Source organism: Stylophora pistillata, chromosome 4, assembly GCF_964205215.1.
Source record: "Stylophora pistillata chromosome 4, jaStyPist1.2, whole genome shotgun sequence".
In the NCBI taxonomy this organism is placed as follows: Eukaryota; Metazoa; Cnidaria; class Anthozoa; order Scleractinia; family Pocilloporidae; genus Stylophora; species Stylophora pistillata.
In genome coordinates, this window is record NC_142522.1 from 30,349,541 (window position 1) to 30,373,234 (window position 23,694).

Here is a 23,694-nt window from a genome sequence, read left to right on the forward strand (position 1 = left end):
CCGAATCTGCTCTCAAGAAGCACCTGACCAGTTGGAAAGGAAAAAGTACAGTACTCACCCATGATGCTAAATGAAAAATAAATTGGATTGGCATGCATAAACACAACACGCTAGCGGGAGCAGGAACTGACGGAGCTTTAGGGAATCAAGTGTGAAACTACTCCATAACTATTTGATTATCTTATTGACGCAAGAATTAAAACTTTTCAAGGGATCGTGTCATTCGAAAGCGATAATATGCAGATTTCACGAAGCCAAGCGGAACACTAGATGTCTTTTTCCTCGAACGTTTCATGCTTGAAGTTAAGCCCGTGCGCTGAGTATCAAATATTTCCACTTATGGCAATGTTTGATGCACCACTCATCCGTTGGAATAATTTCAAAACTTTCAAATTATTTTTAGCTTTTTCAGTTCATGTCAGATATAAACCATGGCAAACAGTAAAGATTTTAGTAATATGCAGACTTCCTGGCAGGTGAGTTTTTCTTCTTCTTGAGCGCTTGCAGCGAACCTAGGTTTTTGTTATAATCAAGCTTGTGAAGAAGAAAGCAGCTGATGAACTGTATGACTGCTCTAATTGTGAGTGTATCGATCGAATAAGCTTAGAAGAAGTAATCAGACGTTTAAAATTTTCAGTGAAACGAGGAGTTGATGTTTGACCAAAATTTCTTCTAAAGACCGTAAACGACAATCAGATTTCATTCCAAGTTGAAATAATTGCCGTAAAAAAACTTCACTGAATAACTCTAAATCGCTTTTTTACGCGGGCTGCAAATTTTTAAATTTATTTACCCAGTGACTTAAAACGTTAATGAGTACAAAAATATCCGACGCTTAGGTGACGAGATACTGGCAGAACAAGTATTGTTAATAATTTCTTGATCAGTGCACGTGGCTCTCAAACTGAATTACTGAGAATTAATTAAAAAAAAATAAAATAAAATGGCAAATCAACATGAATTAAAAAATCCAGCATTCTTCTATTGAGGGGAACACAATCTCGTTATTACGTTTCTGTAAATTAATTTTTTGTATCGACAGCTGGATGATATTAATGACACAATGTGTTGGCCCGATCGCCTGAGCAGCTCTTCGACATCTCTCAGCTAGCCTCCTGCATGCTTTTCCATAACATATTGGCTTGTCTTGGCTATTCTTAGATTGTCTTGGCTATTTTTTACTTGTCTTTTCTTGACTTGTCTTGGCTTGTCTCGGCTTGTCTTGGCTTGCCTTTTCATGCCTTGCCTTTACTTGCCTTGCCTTTACTTGCCTTGCCCTAATTGTCTTGTCTTTTCTTATCTTGTCTCGGGCGGCTTTTCTTGTTTTTTTCTTATCTTGTCTTGTCTTGTATTGTCTTGCCTCTATTTGCCTTACCCTGTTTTGGTTTACCTTGCATTTCCTTGTCTTCTCTTGTCATGTCTTGCTTGGCATTAGCGTGCATTGCAATTTGGCATAACTTTTAACTCTCTTTATTAAATTTTGAACTCGAAGACCCCCAAAACAGAAAGGAAGTTATTGTAGAGTTAAATGAACAGTGCGACTTGTAAATGTTTCTTGGAGGCCAAAACAAAGGGACCTTCACTTGTTCACCAAGTTATAAATTTACTAGCAGCTCCTAATGTAGTTAAATATGAAGTATGAAAAAATAGTTAATCAGATATTAATTTCTCCAAAAAATAGATGATATAATTGTGCATCACAAACCACTGATGCAAGAAAAGGCTCTGACGCTAGATAGTAAAGTAAAGCAAAAAGGCTCATAATGGTAACTTAACTTACCTCAGTACGATTCATTTTTTCTTTGTTCTTGAGTAGAGCTTTCTTTCAGTTGTTTATTTCAATATTGGATAATATATATGCACAGACTGTTAAAAAGACAACTTTAACTACCTCTGTATATGCTTGAAGTGTAAATTATCCGAATATGGCACAGGGCGTTTCCTCTAACTTTTCATTTACTTCCAACCTTGGGGTGAAAGTGACAATTCAAAATGATTTAAATTAAAATGAAATTAGCTCGCCCAGCGGGAAACTCCGGTTTCCTAGGCGAAAATTGACATAGAAAAAAAAAAAAAAAACTTTAAATTACTTCAAAACGATCCAGAGACAAGCACTATCTTTTCGCAGCCTTCGCTCATTTCATTCAAACGCGACAAAAACATAGGCAAATTTTTGCTCAGAAGCTCTTTTCAGACTAATGACCAACCAGGCACTTTTAAATGCGCTCGTGCACGATGCAAAACGTGTCCTTTCATTCACAACACAGATAAAATATCGGGACCTAAACGATCCATTAAGATCACCGATCACTTCACGTGCACCTCCGCCAATGTAATCCATTGCATAACTTGCACTTATTGCAAAAAGATTACATCGGCGAAACAGGCAGAAGACTAGGTGACCGATTCCGAGAACATCTTTGAGACGTGGAAAGGAATGACAAGGACACATCGAAACCGGTCGCTAGAAATTTTAATTTACCTAATCATTCTAAGCAACATATGGCAATCTGCGGTCTTTCCTTACACTTAGTAGCACGGAAAGCCGTAAAAATCTTGAACAAAAGTTCATCTTTCAAACCGGCAGTCTAAATCCCACAGGGATCAACGAACGCTTTTCATTCCACTAATTTATTCTTGTTTTTCTCGTTGCCATGTTCCCACCAATAACGTAGCACCATTCTCTGCCTTTAAAAGCACACACAACCCACAATTCCTCTATTCGCTCCGACGAAGGGCTAACACTCGAAACGTCAGCTTTTGTAGTCGTTACGGTGGCCAATTTACCACTTCAACTTCATAGTCTTGTTTTTCATCGATTAGTGCACTTCACTTATGCCTCTTTTCATCTACGTTGTCTAGGCCTAGAATATATTTTCGTAATTCATAAAGCTAAAAGCCAAATCTGTCATTTCAGAACAGAGTTTGTAAATTTGAGCAAATTGCAGTTCTACGTAACTGACACGTCTAATTGTCCATTCATCAAAGCTTAATTTCTGCTTTGCATAGCCTTACCTTGTCTTGCCCTAGCTTGCCTTACCTTGCCTTGTATCTCCATACTTTCCCCCTCTCTTGTCTTCTGCTTTGTTCTGTTTTGTTTTGTCCAGTTTCCTTGTGTTCTTTCCTTTTTCTTGCTTTTGTTTTTCTCTGTTTTGACTTTGTTTGTTACAGTAAAAGGCATCATGATAACGTGATTTCATTCTGTTCTCATTGCATGGAAGTGTGGGTTACGTTGACCAAAGAAGACCTTGAATATTTTAAAGGGAGCAGGCTGTAGATAGGAAATGCTGAATTGAAAAAGTACAACTCTGGAAAAAGTGGTAATAAGTCTTTGGGACTGTTTCATTTGAAACATTAAGGAAGCAGAATTAAAAGTGCAAGAAACAATTGGTTCTGTGTGGTTACCTTTTAGTGGTGTGTCTTCTACAAAAATTCCTGGTTTACTCTGTGACAAACAAGAAGTCAATGGAAGGCAAAAAAATTGAAATTTCCATGGGTGTTTTGCCAGCATCAATAATATTGGGAATTCAAAGACAAATGAATGCAATCAAAAAAAGAAGCAATCCCACACATACGATTACACGTAAACCACAATTACATTGCAGTAAATGGTTTGAACCCGGGGGTAACATGTGAAGGTGTAGTCTGATCGTCCGGGTGAGTGTAGTCCTGAGAAGGACTGTTGTCAGTGGCAGTGACTGACGTTTCGACAACCTGTGCGGAAGTCATCATCAGAGTCAAGTGAGTGATTGTTGTCAGTAGAATGCTCTTATTCCATTTCGTGTGAAATGATCGGTTGGTTTTGCCGTGATGTTATTGGCTGTAAGACTCAAGTGACGTAAGTCGTTCGTGATTGGTCTGTTTCGGTCTGTCGGTAAAGCTAGGTTGTTCTTTTTCGGTCGTTTGTGATGTTTGATCAGCAGGGATTTGCTAAAGCAAAGGCATAGAAAAAACCAGGAAAGATTTATTACTCGACGTTTCGGGGTCATCGTGACTCCATTATCAAGAGACTAGTTTAAAAACATGCAAATAAGGAAAGGTACAAGAATAGCATAAATTAGACTGAACGGCTTGAATAAACACCTTGGCGCGGATGGAATCCGTTTGCACTGAAAAAACGCGTTGATCTGAAAAAACGCGATGACATCGTTGTCACAAAACCGGATAAAGGGTCTGGTGTTGTTGTTATGGATAAATCAGAATATCTTCGCCTACTATCCGAAGCGTCAATAAACGATACCAGCAAATTCCGATTCGTCGACTCGGAGAGACCGAGAACCAGAGGACGACCTCCTAAGTATTACCACCCTCTCCTTCAGAAAGAAAGGGAGTTGGAAACTCTCGTTCGAAAGATTCTACCGAAATCCATTGCTGACGCTCTCCGCCCGAAAGGGTCCAGACTCGCACACTTGTATGGCTTGCCGAAGACACATAAAGAACAGTTGGCCGTGCGGCCAATACTCTCTGCTACTAACACCTACAATTACTCGCTAGCGAAATGGCTTGACGACAAATTGAAACCCTTGTCGTGCAACCAATATACAGTGACAGACACATTCCGCTTTGCTGATGAAGTACGAGGCTTCGAGATCAGGAACGGCGAAATTTTAGTTTCCTATGACGTCATCTCATTGTTTACAAATGTACCATTGGAGGAAACAATACAGATCTTAGCTGAAAAAGCCTTTGCCCAGGATTGGTTCAACGAGACGCACAGCTTGAACATCTCTAAAGCGGACCTAATCGACCTCCTCCGAGCAGCTACGAAAAACCAGCTTTTCCAGTTTGACGGTGCTTTATATGAGCAGACAGATGGAGTCGCTATGGGTTCTCCCCTTGGACCGTTGCTGGCTAACGTCTTCATGTGCTCGATTGAGGAAAACCTCGAACGACACGGTCAACTTCCGCGCTATTACCGGAGGTACGTCGATGACACCCTGACCGTAATGCCTGATAGGGTGACCGCTGGCCAGTTTCTAGACACCCTTAACTCTACCCATCCCTCCCTCCAGTTTACCATGGAAGTCGAACGGGAAGGATCCCTTCCCTTTCTAGGAACTGAACTGCTTAACCGTGCACCAAAGATTGAGAGTAAGGTCTACATCAAAAGAACCAACACGGGTCTCCTTCTGCATTTCCAGAGTCATGTTGACATTAAGTACAAGCGCAGCCTAGTTAACACCATGGTGGATCGCGCTTATCGATTATCTTCTAACTGGTCTTTCTTCTCCGAGGAATGTGACCGCCTTAGAGGGGTTTTTCATAACTTGAAATACCCAAAGCCACTGGTTGAAACTACAATCAAGCGGTTCGTTGAGAGAAGGATTTCATCTGCAGAACCCTGTCCATCACCAGACGTACCATCGGAGACTGTGAGATTAGTGTTACCCTTCAAGGACCAGTCGTCAGCTAATCATGTTAAACAACAACTGAACAGTCTAAGCTCGAAGTTAAGCGTGACTGTCCAACCAGTGTTCGTTAGCCCTAAGCTCGATCAACAACTTAAGCAACACGAAATTAAGCCCCCTATTGTTAACCAACAATGTGTCGTTTATGAATTTAAATGTAACCTGTGTGATGCAGGGTATGTGGGCTATACTCGTGGTCACTTACACGAGCGCGTAGAAGGGCACACAAGGAAATCATCTTCTATCTACAAACACTACCACCTCCAGCACAATAGTGAAATGCCTGAACGCTTGATCGAGCAATTCAACGTCATCACGAAATGTAACGGCAAATTTGATTGCCTTGTTAATGAAATGTTGCATATTCGCATGCGTAAGCCAACACTGAACGTGCAAACGGATTCCATCCGCGCCAAGGTGTTTATTTAAGCCGTTCAGTCTAATTTATGCTATTCTTGTACCTTTCCTTATTTGCATGTTTTTAAACTAGTCTCTTGATAATGGAGTCACGATGACCCCGAAACGTCGAGTAATAAATCTTTCCTGGTTTTTTTTTTTGTGATGTTTATGTCGTGAATGAGTCGTTTGTATGGGGCGGGTAGTTGTTGACATCTGTTTAGGGGAGTCTGTTCTAAGTTAGTAAACCAGCTTTCCAGAGTCAGTCGTTGAAAATAGTCAGTGCTGTAGGTTAGGCATTGCGCAGAGTCCCAGTCAATGTTGTGGTTGGTAAGTCGATGGTGTTCAGCAATGTGATTGCTGACATCACCTTTCCTCGTCGCCCGTCTGTGTTCAGTCAGTCTTGTTGTGAGGTTTCTGCCAGTCTCACCGATGTAGGAGGCTTGGCAGTCGGAACAATTGATCTTATAAATCGTTCCCTGTCTGTTCCTCGGTTCGTCTTTGTCTTTAACGTTGGTTAGTAACTGACGTAGTGTGGTGATGGGTCTGTGGGCGACGCGGATATTGAAGGGTAGTAAGATGCGCGAGATGTTTTCAGACATACCTTTTATGTACGGTATGGTTGCTGTAGTCGTAGGGGTTGCGGTGTCGTTTGTTTCGGTAGTGGTAGTGGGTCGGTGAGTGTTTCGTCGGATGAAGTCGTTGTTGTAGTTGTTCTTCGTAAAAACACGGTGAAGGTATTTGTTCTCGTCGGATAAGCTGTCTGTCGAGTCACATACTAGTTGTGCGCGTCGTGTTAGAGTTCTGATAGTTGTGGCTTTGTGTGATGTAGGGTTGTAGGATGACTCGTCTAGTAATCTGTCGGTGTGTGTCGGTTTCCTGTAAACTGTCGTTCGTAATGAGTTGTCGTTGTGGCTTACCAGGCAGTCTAGAAAAGGAAGTTTGCCATTTTCTTTGACTTCTCTGGTAAACTGTATGTCAGTGTTTAGTTCATTAAGGTGGTTGTGGAATGCGTCAATTTCGTCGTGTCGAACGGCGGTGAATGTGTCGTCAACGTAACGTAACCAAAGCGGTATCGTTTGTCGGCAAGTCGAAAGGGCGCGTTCCTCGATGTTCTGCATCACAATTTCTGCTATAACAACAGAAACTGGAGACCCCATGGCAGTGCCGTGTAACTGTTTGTAGTGTTTACCGTTGTACTGAAAGTAAGTAGACGTTAGGAAAATGTTTAGCAAGTCCATGATGTCGTCTGTCGGTAGCAGTAGTGGTTCGGTAGATTTTCGGATTGCAGTTTCAGTGCATTGTAATGCTAATTGAAGTGGAATACTTGTGAACAGTGATTTCACATCAAATGACACTAGTTTGTAGTCGTCAGGTATCTGAACAGTCTTGGTAGCGTTAATGAAGTCTTCAGTGGATTGTAGTTTATGTCTGGATTTGTCGGTTAGCGGTTGTAGTATTGTCGTCCAAGTGAACGTAATGCAGTAAATTTACTGCATTACGTTCACTTGGACGACAGAGCGAAAGACTTGCGAATGACTACATCACCTACGCAAGCACTGTCAGGCGAATACGACAACAACTCTGGTTCAATCACCGCTGTAAAGATCACGGCCTTGTTCCGGCCGGGCTCAAACTTAAGCCCCCGTTGAACACACAGGAGGCCATCCAGATTGTCAAAGCCACCTGCAGACGACTGGTCAAAGCGCGGATAAATGATTGCCACAGAAGACTCAAACACCACAGAAACAAATTACGACAACTACACGACCAACTGAAACAACTGATACCAACTGACCTACTTGACACCGTTACGACAATTGCCGACAAACGAGCCAACAAGACGACTGAACGCGCCCGCACTGGACATCAACAAAAATTGACACGACTGCTACGAGACAAAGAAGAGAGACGAAGCAAACCGGACGACAACTGGGTAAGTAACATTTCTTCTCGTTCCTTAGACAAGACTGAAACTCGGGTACTATCATACGGACTAAAACACTCAGTAACACCTAAACGCATACCGACTGAGGCTATTGTATCTGGCGTTGAGGCGGCCCTGTCTCGGCAACGAGAACTATCTGAGCCGACCAAGGATAACATCAGAAGCAGAATTGCCTCCACTATACAATCAACGTCACTACATGACAGCAACTTGACTAAAGACGAACAACGCGCACTGAAACGACTGAGGAACGACGAGAACATAGTTATCCTACCAGCCGACAAAGGACGAGTTACTGTTGTTATGGACAAAACTGACTATCACGACAAAATGGACGCACTAGTTAACGACAAACGAACCTACGAAGAACTCAAACGTGACCCAACTCCTGCCCTTCAACGTAAACTCAACAGTAAACTACTGACACTCAAGAAAACGAACGCCTTTGACAACCAACGGTACTATCGACTGAGGTGCTCGGTACCACAGCCACCGAAACTCTACGGTTTGCCGAAACTACACAAACCTGGTTTCCCGATGCGACCTATTGTTTCTTTCTGTGGCTCTCCCACATACCAACTATCCAAGTACCTGACGACAATACTACAACCGCTAACCGACAAATCCAGACATAAACTACAATCCACTGAAGACTTCATTAACGCTACCAAGACTGTTCAGATACCTGACGACTACAAACTAGTGTCATTTGATGTGAAATCACTGTTCACAAGTATTCCACTTCAATTAGCATTACAATGCACTGAAACTGCAATCCGAAAATCTACCGAACCACTACTGCTACCGACAGACGACATCATGGACTTGCTAAACATTTTCCTAACGTCTACTTACTTTCAGTACAACGGTAAACACTACAAACAGTTACACGGCACTGCCATGGGGTCTCCAGTTTCTGTTGTTATAGCAGAAATTGTGATGCAGAACATCGAGGAACGCGCCCTTTCGACTTGCCGACAAACGATACCGCTTTGGTTACGTTACGTTGACGACACATTCACCGCCGTTCGACACGACGAAATTGACGCATTCCACAACCACCTTAACGAACTAAACACTGACATACAGTTTACCAGAGAAGTCGAAGAAAATGGCAAACTTCCTTTTCTAGACTGCCTGGTAAGCCACAACGACAACTCATTACGAACGACAGTTTACAGGAAACCGACACACACCGACAGATTACTAGACGAGTCATCCTACAACCCTACATCACACAAAGCCACAACTATCAGAACTCTAACACGACGCGCACAACTAGTATGTGACTCGACAGACAGCTTATCCGACGAGAACAAATACCTTCACCGTGTTTTTACGAAGAACAACTACAACAACGACTTCATCCGACGAAACACTCACCGACCCACTACCACTACCGAAACAACCGACACCGCAACCCCTACGACTACAGCAACCATACCGTACATAAAAGGTATGTCTGAAAACATCTCGCGCATCTTACTACCCTTCAATATCCGCGTCGCCCACAGACCCATCACCACACTACGTCAGTTACTAACCAACGTTAAAGACAAAGACGAACCGAGGAACAGACAGGGAACGATTTATAAGATCAATTGTTCCGACTGCCAAGCCTCCTACATCGGTGAGACTGGCAGAAACCTCACAACAAGACTGACTGAACACAGACGGGCGACGAGGAAAGGTGATGTCAGCAATCACATTGCTGAACACCATCGACTTACCAACCACAACATTGACTGGGACTCTGCGCAATGCCTAACCTACAGCACTGACTATTTTCAACGACTGACTCTGGAAAGCTGGTTTACTAACTTAGAACAGACTCCCCTAAACAGATGTCAACAACTACCCGCCCCATACAAACGACTCATTCACGACATAAACATCACAAATGACCGAAAAAGAACAACCTAGCTTTACCGACAGACCGAAACAGACCAATCACGAACGACTTACGTCACTTGAGTCTTACAGCCAATAACATCACGGCAAAACCAACCGATCATTTCACACGAACTGGAATAAGAACATTCTACTGACAACAATCACTCACTTGACTCTGATGATGACTTCCGCACAGGTTGTCGAAACGTCAGTCACTGCCACCGACAACAGTCCTTCTCAGGACTACACTCACCCGGACGATCAGACTACACCTTCAGAATTACATTGTTAAGAGTTTTTACTTGACAGTTAGATATTCTATCACCTAAGTCACTGACTTATCACTTCGTAATGATATCTCTTTATTCAAATTTAACGAAAGGTGTCCTCTATCACTCCCTTTGCTGAATATACCAGTCATCATATACTAGTCATCAGTGCTAATATGACGTCAGAACCTTCCGCAAAAATTCAACGCTTCGCATCGTTTTTAAAAATGCTCAATCTTGGGATATTAAAGATCATCCAGAAAATGTGGAAGAATTTTTGTTGAAGTAGTTTAAACGATGATATGATGTTCATGAGCGATCTTTCAAAATACTTCGAACGGGAACGTACCACCAAGAATGTAAAAATGTTTCAAGTCCTCGTTCCTTATAGTTCGTCTCATCAATTCTTTCAAAGTCCATTATTGGGCCGAAGAGGAATAAGGAGAAGAAACATCAACCTTTCCGGTTGCCATACAGCAGTCAACAGTTACAATGTTTTAAAACTATTTGTATTTTCTAATTTGAATATATCAACAAAGTTGAAATGGTAAATTGGGCACCGTTACGATTATAAAAGCTGACGTTTCGAGCGTTAGCCCTTCGTCGGAGCGAATAGGGGAATTGTGGGTTGCGTGTGCTTTTAAAGGCAGGAAAAGGAGCTACGTTATTGGCGGGAACATGGCAACGAGAAAAACACGAATAAATTAGTGGAATGAAAAGCGTTTGTTGATACCTGTGGGATTTAGACTACCGGTTTGAAAGATGAGCTTTTTTTCAATAGTTTTCTGGCTTTCCGTGCTACCTAAGTGTAACGAAAGACCGCAGATTGCCATGTGTTGCTTAGAATGGTTAGGTAAATTAAAATTTCTAGCGACTGGTTTCGATGTGTCCTTGTCATTCCTCTCCACGTCGCGAGAGTGTTCTCGGAATCGGTCACCTAGTCTTCTGCCTGTTTCGCCGATGTAAATCTTTTTGCAATAAGTGCAAGTTATGCAATGGATTACATTGGCGGAGGTGCACGTGAAGTGATCGGTGATCTTAATGGATCGTTTGGGTCCCGATGTTTTATCAGTGTTGTGAATGAAAGGACACGTTTAGCATGGTGCACAAGCGCATTTAAAAGTGCCTGGTTGGTCATATGTCTGAAAAGAACTTCTGACCAAAAAATTACCTATGTTTTTGTCGCGTTTGAATGAAATGAGCGGAGGCTGCGAAAAGATATTGCTTGTCTCTGGATCGTTTTGAAGTAATTTAAAGTTTTTAAGAATGATGGATTTAACTAAGTGGTTGTGAGGGTGAAACGTGAGTGAATGGAATGCGGTCGGAATCTTCCTTTTGTGACGTTTGTAGTGCTGAATATCGATCAATAAGTTGGGCGCGGTGGTAACCCGCTTGAACGACAGAATCGAGGTAACCACGTTTACCGAAAAACTGGCACATTGACTCTGATTTGTGGTGGAAATCAGAGTCATCACTACATAAACGACGAAGTCTTAGAAACGGAGAAAAAGGAATGGAATTTTCAACGTGAGATGGATGCGAAGACGAATACAACAGGTAATTATGCGAGTCTGTAGGTTTGTAATACACGCCAGTGCATAAACCGTTGCCTTCAATTGAAACTTTGATGTCTAAAAAGGATAAAGAATTGTCAGTAATTTCCCAGGTATATTTGAGAGCCGGGTGAAAAGAATTGACTGCGGTTATGAAGTGAGTCAGCTCCTGTCTGGTAGAGGAGGTGGCGTCAATACAGTTGTCGATGTAGTGACTGTAGAGTTCAGGTTTGGAGCCGTTGTATTGGTTGAAAAATTGATGTTCGACAAAACCTACAAAAAGATTTGGATATATCAACAAAGTTGAAATGGTAAATTGGCCACCGTAATGATTACAAAAGCTGACGTTTCGAGCGTTAGCCCTTCGTCGGAGCGAATAGAGGAATTGTGGGTTGTGTGTGCTTTTAAAGGCAGAAAATGGAGCTACGTTATTGGTAGGTGCATAGCAACGAGAAAAACATGAATAAATTAGTGGAATGGCAAAAAGATTGGCATAGCTAGGTCCCATTTTGGTACCCATGGCTACACCATTGGTTTGTTTGAAAAAGTTGTCCCCGAATGAAAACAATTGAGTGTGAGCACTAGTTCGGCTAAGCGTAGTAGTGTTTCAGATTTAGGTTCCTTAACAGTACGTTGATCAAAAAAATGTTTAATGGCCAGAAGGCTTTCGCCATTAGGAATGACAGTGTAAAGAGATGTAATATCCATGGTGAAAAGAAGTTTGTTTTGGCCAAGGAAATTAAAGTCGCGAAAAATTTGAAGAGCGTGTTGGCTGTCTTAAATATACGATGGTAAAGTTTTGACGATGGGAGCCATAATTTTGTCTAGTTAGCTGAAGATAAGTTCAGTAGGGCAACTGTAGGCCGACCCGGGTTGTTAGGTTTGGGAATTTTAGGTAAAAAGTAAATACAAGAAGTTCTAGGAGTGGTTATGATGAGATTTTTTGCTGTGGCCGGCAATTCTTGTTTAGTTATGCGTTGGTTGATCGTATTCTTGACGGTGTTTTGATTGCTGGTAGGTCTTTGTCGACCTTTTGATTAAAAAGAGGTGTCAGAAGGTTGCCGCAAAGCTTCTTTTTGGTAGAGGTCGGTGCGCCAAACAACGACTGAGCCGCCCTTATCGGCCGTTTTGATATCTATGTCTTTGCGTTTTCTAAGGCTTTTTAGAGCCGACCACTCTTCAGAGGAGAGATTGGAAAATTTGGTAATACGATTGAAATTAAGTTTGATGATATCGTGGCGACATGCTTTGATAAAATTAAAAAGTCTAATGATGCCAACTGGCCCTCCGGAGGAGTCCATTTAGACTTTCGAGTCTGAAGTGTTTCGAAAGTGTCTTTGTTCGAGGTGTTAGAGTCATCCTCTTTGTCGTGAAAAAAGGCTTTTAATTGAACGCGGTGAAGTTAAACTGAGAATTCGTCCGTTGTTTTGGAAATGGGAATAAAATTTAAGCCCTTACAAAGGATGGATTTTTCTGAATCGGAAAGTGAGAGGTTTTCTGGAATGGTAACTACAGTTTTGAGGTTTTCTGGTGATGAGTGGTTAGCGATTTGGGGACCGATAAGTTGGTTAAGTTTTTGGGCCTTAATTTGGTTCAAATGATTGAAAAGTTTCGAATTGGTTTCCTGAATTTTGGCGCGGATAGATTGTAATAAAACTGCTGGACAGATTTTGGAAAGTTCAGAGCGGCAATGTAGGATTTGTTCGGTGAGGTAATTACGTCTTTGGCACATAGCTCTAAAGGTAATTCTCATGATGTTACGTGAAAAAGAATTTTGGGCGCACTTAATTTGGTGATTTGTATTTTCTGTTTCCTTACTCGGAACTGGTCAGCTCAGACGACCGCCACAAACCGTATAATATTATCCAAGCTTTAATAATTATTCGATCTAAATGAAAGACATTTGTAATTCGAAATGAGAAAAACGGAAATTAAGTCTTTATCTCGTGCCAAAATTGAAGAAAAACACGATTGGAAACTTACTTCTGTGGCGGGTCGTAAAAACAGGTTTCTTACTTCAGGTTAGCAGATTCGGGTAAGCGAACAGATTATAAAAAGCCGACTTACTGATTCTCCTAAAAACTGGTTTCAAATATGATCTAACTTTTAAATCATTGTAAAGAATTATTGTGAATCACGAGGCGTGTAATTAAAATAGATCTGTCATCAAAGGCAACGCCTATTTACTAAACGAAACATTTTCCAAGGAGGGGTATACAATAGATATCCACACTATTTTGCTATCACCAATTTAAATCACAAGCCAACGAAAACAAAATAACACTATATACGTGGGTCATCAATAATTTACATTATTAAAAACTAGATCATTGGATAATGCAATTCAAGACTTTTTATTGGGTTAGCCATTATGGTATATCAGCCAATATACCATAATCTACAAATATAGCAAGCGTACGTGTCAGCTTAAAATTAAAAGGGAGCTAAAAATTTAATAAAATTTAATAACTTAATTTAACGTTTTTAATAAAACAATTATTCCACTCGCTCTTGTTGGATATGAGATGATTATAGCCAACTCGGCGCTACGCCCCTCGTTGGCTATCTATCATCTCATATCCAACGCGCGCTCGTGGAATAATTGTTAATTACAGAATAGGGGCGCCTATCGGAACGAGGGTACTTACCCAATAGGGGTGCTTATAGGAGTAGCGGCGCTTATTGACAAAAACAAATTCGAGGGGGCGCTCACTAGAGATAAGAGGCGCTTATTAGAACAACGGAATTAAATCGGTAAGCTTCTTTTCAGGGGTACCTAGCTCATGTTTTGTCCCTCACGCACAAGAACGTACACGTCAATATCGCGATAGTCCTTGATTGAATTATATTATGGAAAATACCAATTTACTTTGCAAAAATGCTTTTTTTCTTCCAACGACATGTTTATTCATCATAATTTCCAAGAAATAAATAAATTTAATTCTTATATTGCGCGCTTTCCATGAAATGATCAAGCGCGCATTATATCTCAATAACAGTTATTAAAATAACTATTATTGAGAATAGCTATATTTAGAATAACTATTATTGAAAATAACTATTATTGAAAAACAGTTATTAAGAATAACTATTATTATTTAATTTAAAATTACAGCATACAACATATGTTAAGATAATGGCAACTATCATAATAAAATTTTAATAAAAATGAATAAAAAGCTTCCTTAAAGGAGGGGGGGTTTTCAGGTAGCACTCAAAAATCCCTAGATCTGTACTAGAACGAATCTCACGCGGTGATGCATTCCAAAGTGCCGGAGCTGCGACCTGGAAAGATCTGTCTCCTAATGTAACTCTACTTCTAAACATTGGTGTTGCAAGCAACAAACCATCGAAGGAGGATTTTAATTTATAAATTCCTGTCTTTTAATTGACACAAGTTCACTTACGTACGTTGGCGCAATTCCATGGAGGGCCTTAAAAACAAATAGCACAATCTTAAAACTAATGCGTTGCCTAACCGGTAGCCAGCGCCATTCTATCCCGTCCTGTAGATTTATTTGATCGAACCTACTTTCTTTGTAAGTGATTGTAAGTTATTGAGGTTTCATTAATCTATCTAGAAGTGAGTTCGAGTCGTTGAGTTCGAGAGATCTAGATGCAACGCACCTTTTTGTTTTCTATAACTTTTTCGTGTCCAATTCCACCTCATTTTATTTAATTCATGGAAGTGCAGTATGCTCATTCTCCTCACAAACTCAGATGACAATTTTAAACTGCAATATTCCAAACTTAATGCGGCTATCATTTGTAAAAAACATCAATAAAAAATCAAAATTTTGAACGCGTTTATTTGAGCGAAAGTCATGCCGCTTTGAATAACAGTTGAGATTTGAATTGAATAAACTTTGTTAAAAAAAAAAAAAAGAATAATTTAATTATTCAAAATAATTTCTAACGCATAAACTCTTAGCAATGAATGCACTCCGAGACACCTTTAAGATAAATGATTGAAATTAATTACTCACAATTTCTTCTTAAGTCTTCGTGGCTCAGCTAAAAACATTAGCTGCGCATCTTTTTTTAACTAAGGCGAGTACTTGGGTTGGGGAGAGGGAGTCAGAAGAAATGTTTCATCACGGGAGAGGATTTGAGTTAGGCGGTAAACAAATGTCCACAGAACCGGAAGTTGTCTGGACCCTTGCAATCTCAGGCCTTGCGGTTTAACTTCGTGATTACGAGTAAGCTGAGTCTGGCTCTTAGTTAGTGGATATTTGCCAGAAATTAAATGACGGGTTCAAACCAAGGAGATAAAGGGTGGAGAGTCGTTCCGCAGCTAACATGCACCCCCACTGCTTCTCACCGACCTCTTCACTGTTCATCTCAACTGATTGGGAGCCTGGACCATACTAACATGGCGGAAAAAAAAGGTTTCTTATATATCTTAATGTTACCAAAAGGACGTAAAGACAGCAGAGTGACAATAACTCTCAAAAAAGAATCAGCAACTTTGAGTTTAAATTTACAAGACATGTTTCGACATTCTCATGTCATCTTCAGTTGCAAATGAGCATTAAACTGTTGTACATTTGAATTTATATTAAGGTACGTTACAAACTACGTGTCAGGGCTTACGTTACATTTGAATGTTAAAAACGCGAAAAATGTAAATGGCGCGTGCTTGACTTGGAAAATGACAAAGGAAATGGCTTAGTTGTCATGAACAGGAAAGCCTACGAAGAGGGTATTTTTTCCATTATCAGTGATCCTTCTAAGTTTAAGGTTAATGATAACGATCCTACATTACAAAGGGAGGGTAAATTACAACGTTTTTTAAGAGCGCTTAAAAATAAGGGCCACTTAGACAAAGATACCTATGAGAGAATCTATCCAACTGGTTCTCAACCAGCCAGGTTTTATGGGCTAACTAAAATGCACAAGGCTCGGCAGCCTAATGAAACACATCCTTTTCGACCCATAGTATCTTCAATAGGTACCTACAATTACAATTTATCTAAGCTCCTTTGTAATCTACCAGAGCCACATGTCCCGCGTGAATACAACGTCCGCGACATGTTTTCTTTTGTACATGAAATCAACCAGTTATCAACCTCAGGGAAGATCATGGTATCTTTCGAAGTTGAGAGTTTGTTCACTAGTATACCTCTTGATGAATGCATTGATCTGGCGATCAGATACATTTATCAAGGTAACCCTGGTCTTAAGATAAACGCCGCTGACCTAAAAACGCTTTTTACCTTCGCAACTGCTGAGACTGGTTTCTTGTTTAAGGGTGTGTTTTATGATCAAATAGATGGGGTTGCCATGGGGTCCCCACTTGCTCCAGTACTTGCAAACCTCTTTATGGGACATCATGAAAAAAACTGGCTAGATAACTATTCATTCTCTGAAGTTCTGTTCTACAGACGCTATGTTGATGACACCTTCTGTTTGTTCAATAGCGAGGAGGACGCGCTCGTGTCCTTTGATTATATCAACGCCAGGCATCCTAGTATTCGTTTCACAATGGAAAAGGAAATTGATAAGAGATTATCGTTTCTAGACATATTGTTAGACAACAATCATACATCCATCGTCACTAGTGTATATCGCAAGAAGACGTTTACTGGTCTTCTTACTAATTATTTCAGCTTCGCCCCTTTGATTTACAAATTAGGTTTAGTCAGAACGTTGATTGACAGAGCATATAAGATCAATAATTCCTGGGTTGGTTTTCATCTGGATGTCAAGAAACGTATTTTCTTGCTACGGAAAAATTGTTTTCCATCTTGGGTCATAGACAAGATCATTTACAGGTATCTAGCGAAGAAAAATAATCCTTCTCCTACTGGGCAGAACGCCTCTTCTAACTCCGGTAAAACTTCTGCGCACTATTAAACACTTCCCTATTTTGGTCGGTTTTCGAACACCGCTCAGACTAAGTTAAGAAAACTACTCAAACGTTATTGTAGAGGTGATTTAGATGTTAAGTTAGTCTTCAGTACGTTTAAACTCAGAAACATGTTCAGTGTGAAAGATTCAGTACCGCTAGGTCTAAGTTCGCGTGTCATATATAAATTTTCATGTGCTGGCTGTAATGTCAGTTCTATTGGTGAGACCACTCGCCACATTTGTACACGAGTTCGTGAGCACCTCTTGTAGGACAAAACTTCGCATATGTACAAGCACCTGCAATCATCAAGGGCCTGTCTTGACTCTTGTGATACTGAATGTTTCACGATCTTAGATTCTGACGCTTCAAAATACCAAATTAAGATCAAAGAGGCATTGCATCTTAAGTGGGAAAAACCCATCCTTAATCAGCAATTGAAACATCTAGAATTGTCTCTTTCCTTTTAATTATGTTGTTCCTTGGTCGTTTAATTTATCATTATTATCATTTTATTTATTTATTTTTTTAATCTAGTCAAGCGCGCACTATTTACATTTTTCGCGTTTTTAACATTCAAATGTAACGTAAGCCCTGACATGTAGTTTGTAACGTACCTTAATATAAATTCAAATGTACAACAGTTTAAAGCTCATTTGCAACTGAAGATGACATGAGAATGTCGAAACATGTCTTGTAAATTTAAACTCAAAGTTGTTGTTTCTTTTTTGAGATTATCTTAATGTATGTTGACACTCTAATAGACTAGATACGCAAACGGAAACAGGACATGACTCACACTGGTGTGGTAGTCCCTTTACCATGTCACACAGCGTCCCAAGGAGAACAGTCACAGCGTTGCGTGACTATCCAAATAACGTCTGAGAAGGATACTAATAAGTTCGATTTCCACCGTTTTCTCAGGAAAGACGGGCTTATTTCCTATGTCGTTTTTGGTAACTGGGCCTGGGAGACTAACAACGTTGTTCAGGCGGTGACTATTACTTAAACTCGTCCCTAGTCTCTCGGCAAACTCTTGGCAAACTCCTCCTATTCTGTCTTTCCACTTCCGTGTATGACTATAACAATGTTTTTACTGTTGGTGTTTACTGTGTTTTAATTACCACTTTTAAGAGGAGAATTAGAAATTTTAATTTTCTTCGTTGAAATAATTAACTGGTCAGATTTCAAACGTTGTATTCGTCCAGTAAATTACAGTGCACCATGATCAGCTTTGAGTTGTTTTTCGTACGCTCCTTTCATAAAAGAATAGCGAGCAATTACTTACTTATTCATGCAATTTCAGAATATTTTTTATTCATGATACAGAGATCCACCACTTTTAAAGATATCAGTCTTTCAAATGAGCTCTTTTTAAATGTCAGAGTAAGTTCCTGCTCACTTAGTAGTTCCTGAAATTCAGTAGCTGTGAATTGTTTTCTCCTGTCACATACAAATCCATCGCTCACAATGCCTTTCATTTGGCTTGATTCTTGATTAGATGACCGAGCGTGCAAACAGATTTCCGCGCCAAATTTGGGACGCAGCAACCGATTATTGGTTGTAGTCACATTTAATCCATATTCATCACAAGTTGTAGAATTTTCAGCAAACCACCTGTCTGTCGCAGAATGCAGAAATGATGTCCGTTGCACTAAAAATTAGCGTAGCACTCTCTGCAAGGAAGACATTGGACCGGCAAAGACGAGCGTCGAAAGGACTGTTGTGTCACCTCAACGGCAGGTAAGCATTGCCTTTAGAAAACATCGCCGTAAGCTCCTTTCGAGACATAAACGAGTTGTATTATTTCAGTTGAACGTCGTAACACGAATCGATTGCTCGGTCTGAGCGGCTCTTCATCTCGAAATTAGATTGAATTAGGTTGTTAGCTGCGGGAAAAGCAGAACCTACGATTTTTAAAATATTTTTTTTTCGAAATGCCCTTGTGAAAATGCCCTGCTTCTGCTTGACAATGGCTTGGGCACTTCGTTTTGTAAATAAATGCAGCCATGTGGAGGTCTAAATACTCTTCTACACAATGGCCTTTGCACCATTGTAAATAAAATTTTGAAAAGTCTTGATGCCTTTCCCTTTTCCCTAATTGTCTCAATGAGCAAAATAATTCAGCAAGAATTCCGTATAACCCCATACTTGATTATGCATTCAATTCTTGGATAAAGGAAAGCAGAGTTAAAACAACAGATTTCCTTTGAAACCACGGCTTTTGTTTTTGATCGGTATGGGCATAGTTAGCTAACTATGGTATGGGGTTAGATGGAAATCTTTAGGCAAGAGTGCCATATAACCCCATACATTAATTACGCATTCAGTCTTCGTTCAATGAAAACAATAGCGATAACAATAGAACTCCGCAGAGACTTGTAGTCTTTATTTTCAAAATTTGGATATTTTTATAAGTCTTTTTTGAAACACGGTAAATTCGGCGCGTTTTAACTTTGCAAAACGAGAAATTTAAGTCATTTTCTAGAGGTTTTTAATTTTGAAATATAATTGAATGTTCAGTTTCGCGTTGAAAGCTTATGGGTGGGCGGAAAATAATATCGAGGCTATCACCAGGCTGTAAAGTTTGTCAATGCAGAGTTTAAATAAGTGTTATATCTTACCTGTTCTTGTGGTTTTGGTTGATTTTTTCATTATATTTTCGTACCCGAGTGATGAAAGTAGATCACTAAGGCCGGTGCATACGGCGATGCAAAGAAACCTTTATTAAACTAGTCTTTCTGCCTTCATAAAGGTGGGCGATATATTCAATAATGTTTCCAAAGGGATCGTTTCCGTAGTGCTGACGCCACATATAATCTTGTAGGTAGCCATCGAAAAGTCCTTTGGATGTTCCTGTTCGGGGCAAACCTCGCTTGATTCTCCAACATGTATTTTCGATGCCCTGTGTGTGGGCACCAGTGTCTGGGTCAACGAAGTTTAGGCAGTGGTTTACTATGCGATGATTATAGCCCTCGTCATTTAGGCAATTGTAAGCTCTCCATAAGTGGCTCATCACGCGTGTCCTCGGAAATATTTGAGCGCGTATGACGGGCAGTAGTGTATCTTTGTCCCTACACTCTACCGGAACAAGGAAGAAGGCCTTGGTTTCTCGGTAAATGCTCCCGAATACCCACTTTACTTGGATGGCGCGACCTAGGTGATATCGATGAATAAAGTTTGTTTTTTTATGTGGTATTTGGCCAATTGTAGAGAAGAAGAAATGCATTCTTTAGTGCAAAGAGGACTTTTTGGGCATTATATCAATGCCCATATAGATCGTTTTCACGTGACGTCACATCATTTCCGGTCGCCATATTTGTGTACAACCCAGGGTAATATTATATATGCAAATAATAAGCACATCAACAATTTCTGCCTGTAAAAATGAATACTACAGCAACGGAAGCAAAATTAAGTGCCAATACTGATATCAGTATCCATCCTCCTCTTTCTGAGTACGCCAAGAAGCTAGAACCACGAGTAAGGCAGCATTATTTGGAAAATATTTCGGCGATTGGGATCTATCCCGTCCTTATTTAGAGTAACAATTTTCAACCAGACTGCTTGCCTCCAGTTGAATCTACAGATCTCCTTTTCTATCTGGTTTTGGAGACGAGCTTGTACACGCAACAACAGTTTAAGGCTTTCCGAAGCCTGGAAGCCAACAATCCGATGGTTTCGGGATTTATAACCAGCTGAAAGGCCACATAATCTCAAACAAATTTGTTGTGTTAGCCAAGGTGAGACATTCGCAGAGAATGAATGACTCTTTGATCCCTATCTAGATTATAGCAGAAAAGGAGGGGACAATTTTATCCGCTCATTGCCTAGGTTGTAAGGCCGGGCTAGCTGAATCACGCTCGCATATTGCACGCGTGTTATTGTACGTAGAAGCGTGGACGAAGATAAATGGAAAACTTGCTTGCACCCAAACTCTTCCAATTGCGTCCCGACGTAAACAAACATTCTTGAGTCAGTTTGTGTGCCTTTCTCTGTGAGGTTATCTAGACTTTCTGCTTCGCTACCTTCGAAGTTTAAATCTAAACTTTGGTGCCCCGATTCGCTAACTTTGAAAAACTTCTCCTGCCTCTCGGACTCTAGTACTTTCACCCTTTTGGCAAACGCCGGCTTCTTCACCAATTCGCTTTCTCTCGCCCTCTTACTTCTTTTTGCCGCTTGTTCTCGATCCGTACGGCCAGTCTCCTTATTATGTCCTAAATTTAGTGTTGGGACCCAATCAATGTTAAATTTATCCCATGATTTTGCGGCCTTCCAGAAACAAAGTGTTTCTCACACACGCGATCGTTTTCCAAAATGGTATCGGTGAGATCGTCTCTGCTAATAGCAGAAATCCAGCGCGATCTTCTTTCTGCTGACAATTCTCAGGCTTCATTTCCTTGATTTTCAATTATCGAAGGTACTTTGGCAAAATATAATCCTTTATTCCTTCCACTTCTATTTCCACAGCCGACAGTCAAGCACAAAACCATCTTCTTTCAAAGGACGCAGTAGATTTGCATGCGATATCTGTACACAAATATGGCGGCGTAGCAACAGTTGTCAGGGTTTTGGTCACGTGAGGTAAAACAAAAAGTAGTTTTTGGAGGATACCTCCTAATGGTCTGGTAATAACGCGTTGACTAATGAGCAATGGTGCTAGACTCAGCAGGGCTGCTCAGAGGGTAAAAAAAGGAAAAAAAAAGATGGAGAAATTAGTGGGAATAAAGGAGAGAAGGGAGAAGAACGAAAGACAAAAATAGAAAAGGAAAAGCCACTCTCAATCAATTTCTCTTTTATTGAAGCAGTAAGTACTCATTAGTAATGTATATAGGCTAAACCCTTGGGAATACGTTATTGACTTGCAAAACAATAACGTACATACATAATTAATGACATGGAATGCATAATTAATGTATGGGGGTTATATGGAACTTTTTCCAATCTTTCCAATAATTCTACAGAATTTAAATTTTTAGTTTTCGTCCGACTCATAGAAAGTAAGCATTCCCATTCACATTCACATTCTATTTTTAGGATGAGAAATGTCAGAGTAATGGAAGAACAAAGATTGTGGTCAAAAGAAGACACTGCATGGAATCACTGACTTTTTAGTGGATACTACACAGATAAGAACTCTGAAATCATTTAGTAATACTAACAAAAACGGTGGCCGTTTATTTCTTATTATTGTACAAAGTCTTTGATGTTTTACCGATTGTCTTTGAATGGATAAAACTGATTATATGGTAGGTGAATAGTTCTCAATTAGCCACCATTTTGGGAATAGTTTATTGTTTTACGGATTGTTATGCAGACCTTGAGCGATCGTTTGATTTATTTCAACCACCAGCTATAATTTGGCTTATCTCAGATAATCTCGTTCTACCGAATGAAAGGCAGAAACGATTGAAAACTGATATAATTCCGGCCACGAAACGCCTACACTTGAGTAAAAATTCTGAAGCTCTGATCGCTCATATTTGGCATGTTTAACAGTCAGTAACACAGTTATAACCCAGTTGATGTCGAACAAAGGTGATATTTAGGTGGCACTGATAAAATACTCCGGAGATACAAGGAAGAAATGGAACTCAAACTTTTTTTTAACGAGTTTCATTTATTTTTCGTCTTTTCTTTACGTCAAAAATAACATTGCTGAATACCATCGACCTACACTAATCTCAAAGGCTGGCGTTAAACAGCCAGTTTACTGACTTAGAGAAGGCTCCTCACCACAGATGACACCAACAATCGGCACCTTAGAAACGAAATAAAGCAAACCAATAAGGTCCCCAACGGACCAAATAGAACAAATTAGTATATACTAAAACAGTGGATAGCGTTGAAGGCGCGCTCTGATTGGCTAGTCAAACTCCGAACATCCTTTGCCATTTTCCTCCGAGCAACTCAGGAAAAAAATGGCGTCCCGGTTTGCATCCGTAACAAGCGAAGAAATCACTCAAATTAACGACGGTGGTGAAGATTATCTCACTGTTTTAGTATATACTAAAACCACTATTCACCTCAGTGTCGGTGGTTAGCGGTGGATATTTACCTCGCCGCTTCGCGGCTCGGTAAATATCCACCACTAACCACCTCCACTTTGGTGAATAGTTGTTAATTAACTTTACTGACTGATCAAAGCTGACTAACCAACACACGAACGCCACAGATGCACAATCCGACGAAGGAGAATTCTAGAAGTGTGCAAGATCCTAACGTAAGAATCCGATGAAAACGTAATTGGTTGAGTTGGAATAATCTACAATATTGATTGTAAAAGTACCAATTCCATCTTTGAAAACTTGTGGCAATGCGCAAAAAGTGGAATATCTCCAAACGAGCAAACTTCCAACGGAAAAACTTGGGTTTACGG

The 23,694-nt window shown here is 40.3% G+C and overlaps 1 protein-coding gene and 1 long non-coding RNA gene across 2 annotated transcripts; both read left to right on the forward strand.

Moving 5' to 3' along the window:
* The first annotated feature begins 4,121 nt into the window (after window positions 1-4,121).
* Window positions 4,122-5,965, forward strand: LOC148733287 (uncharacterized). Its single transcript, XM_088758589.1, has one exon. The coding sequence runs from the start codon at window positions 4,188-4,190 to the stop codon at window positions 5,835-5,837; it is 1,650 nt and encodes a 549-aa protein (XP_088614715.1). The 5' UTR covers window positions 4,122-4,187; the 3' UTR covers window positions 5,838-5,965.
* A 12,668-nt stretch (window positions 5,966-18,633) lies between these two features.
* LOC148733288 (uncharacterized) lies at window positions 18,634-23,417 on the forward strand. The gene is made up of 2 exons (XR_016000672.1): window positions 18,634-19,058; window positions 22,353-23,417. It is a non-coding gene; the product is annotated as an uncharacterized LOC148733288 (long non-coding RNA).
* The last annotated feature ends 277 nt before the right edge of the window (window positions 23,418-23,694 follow it).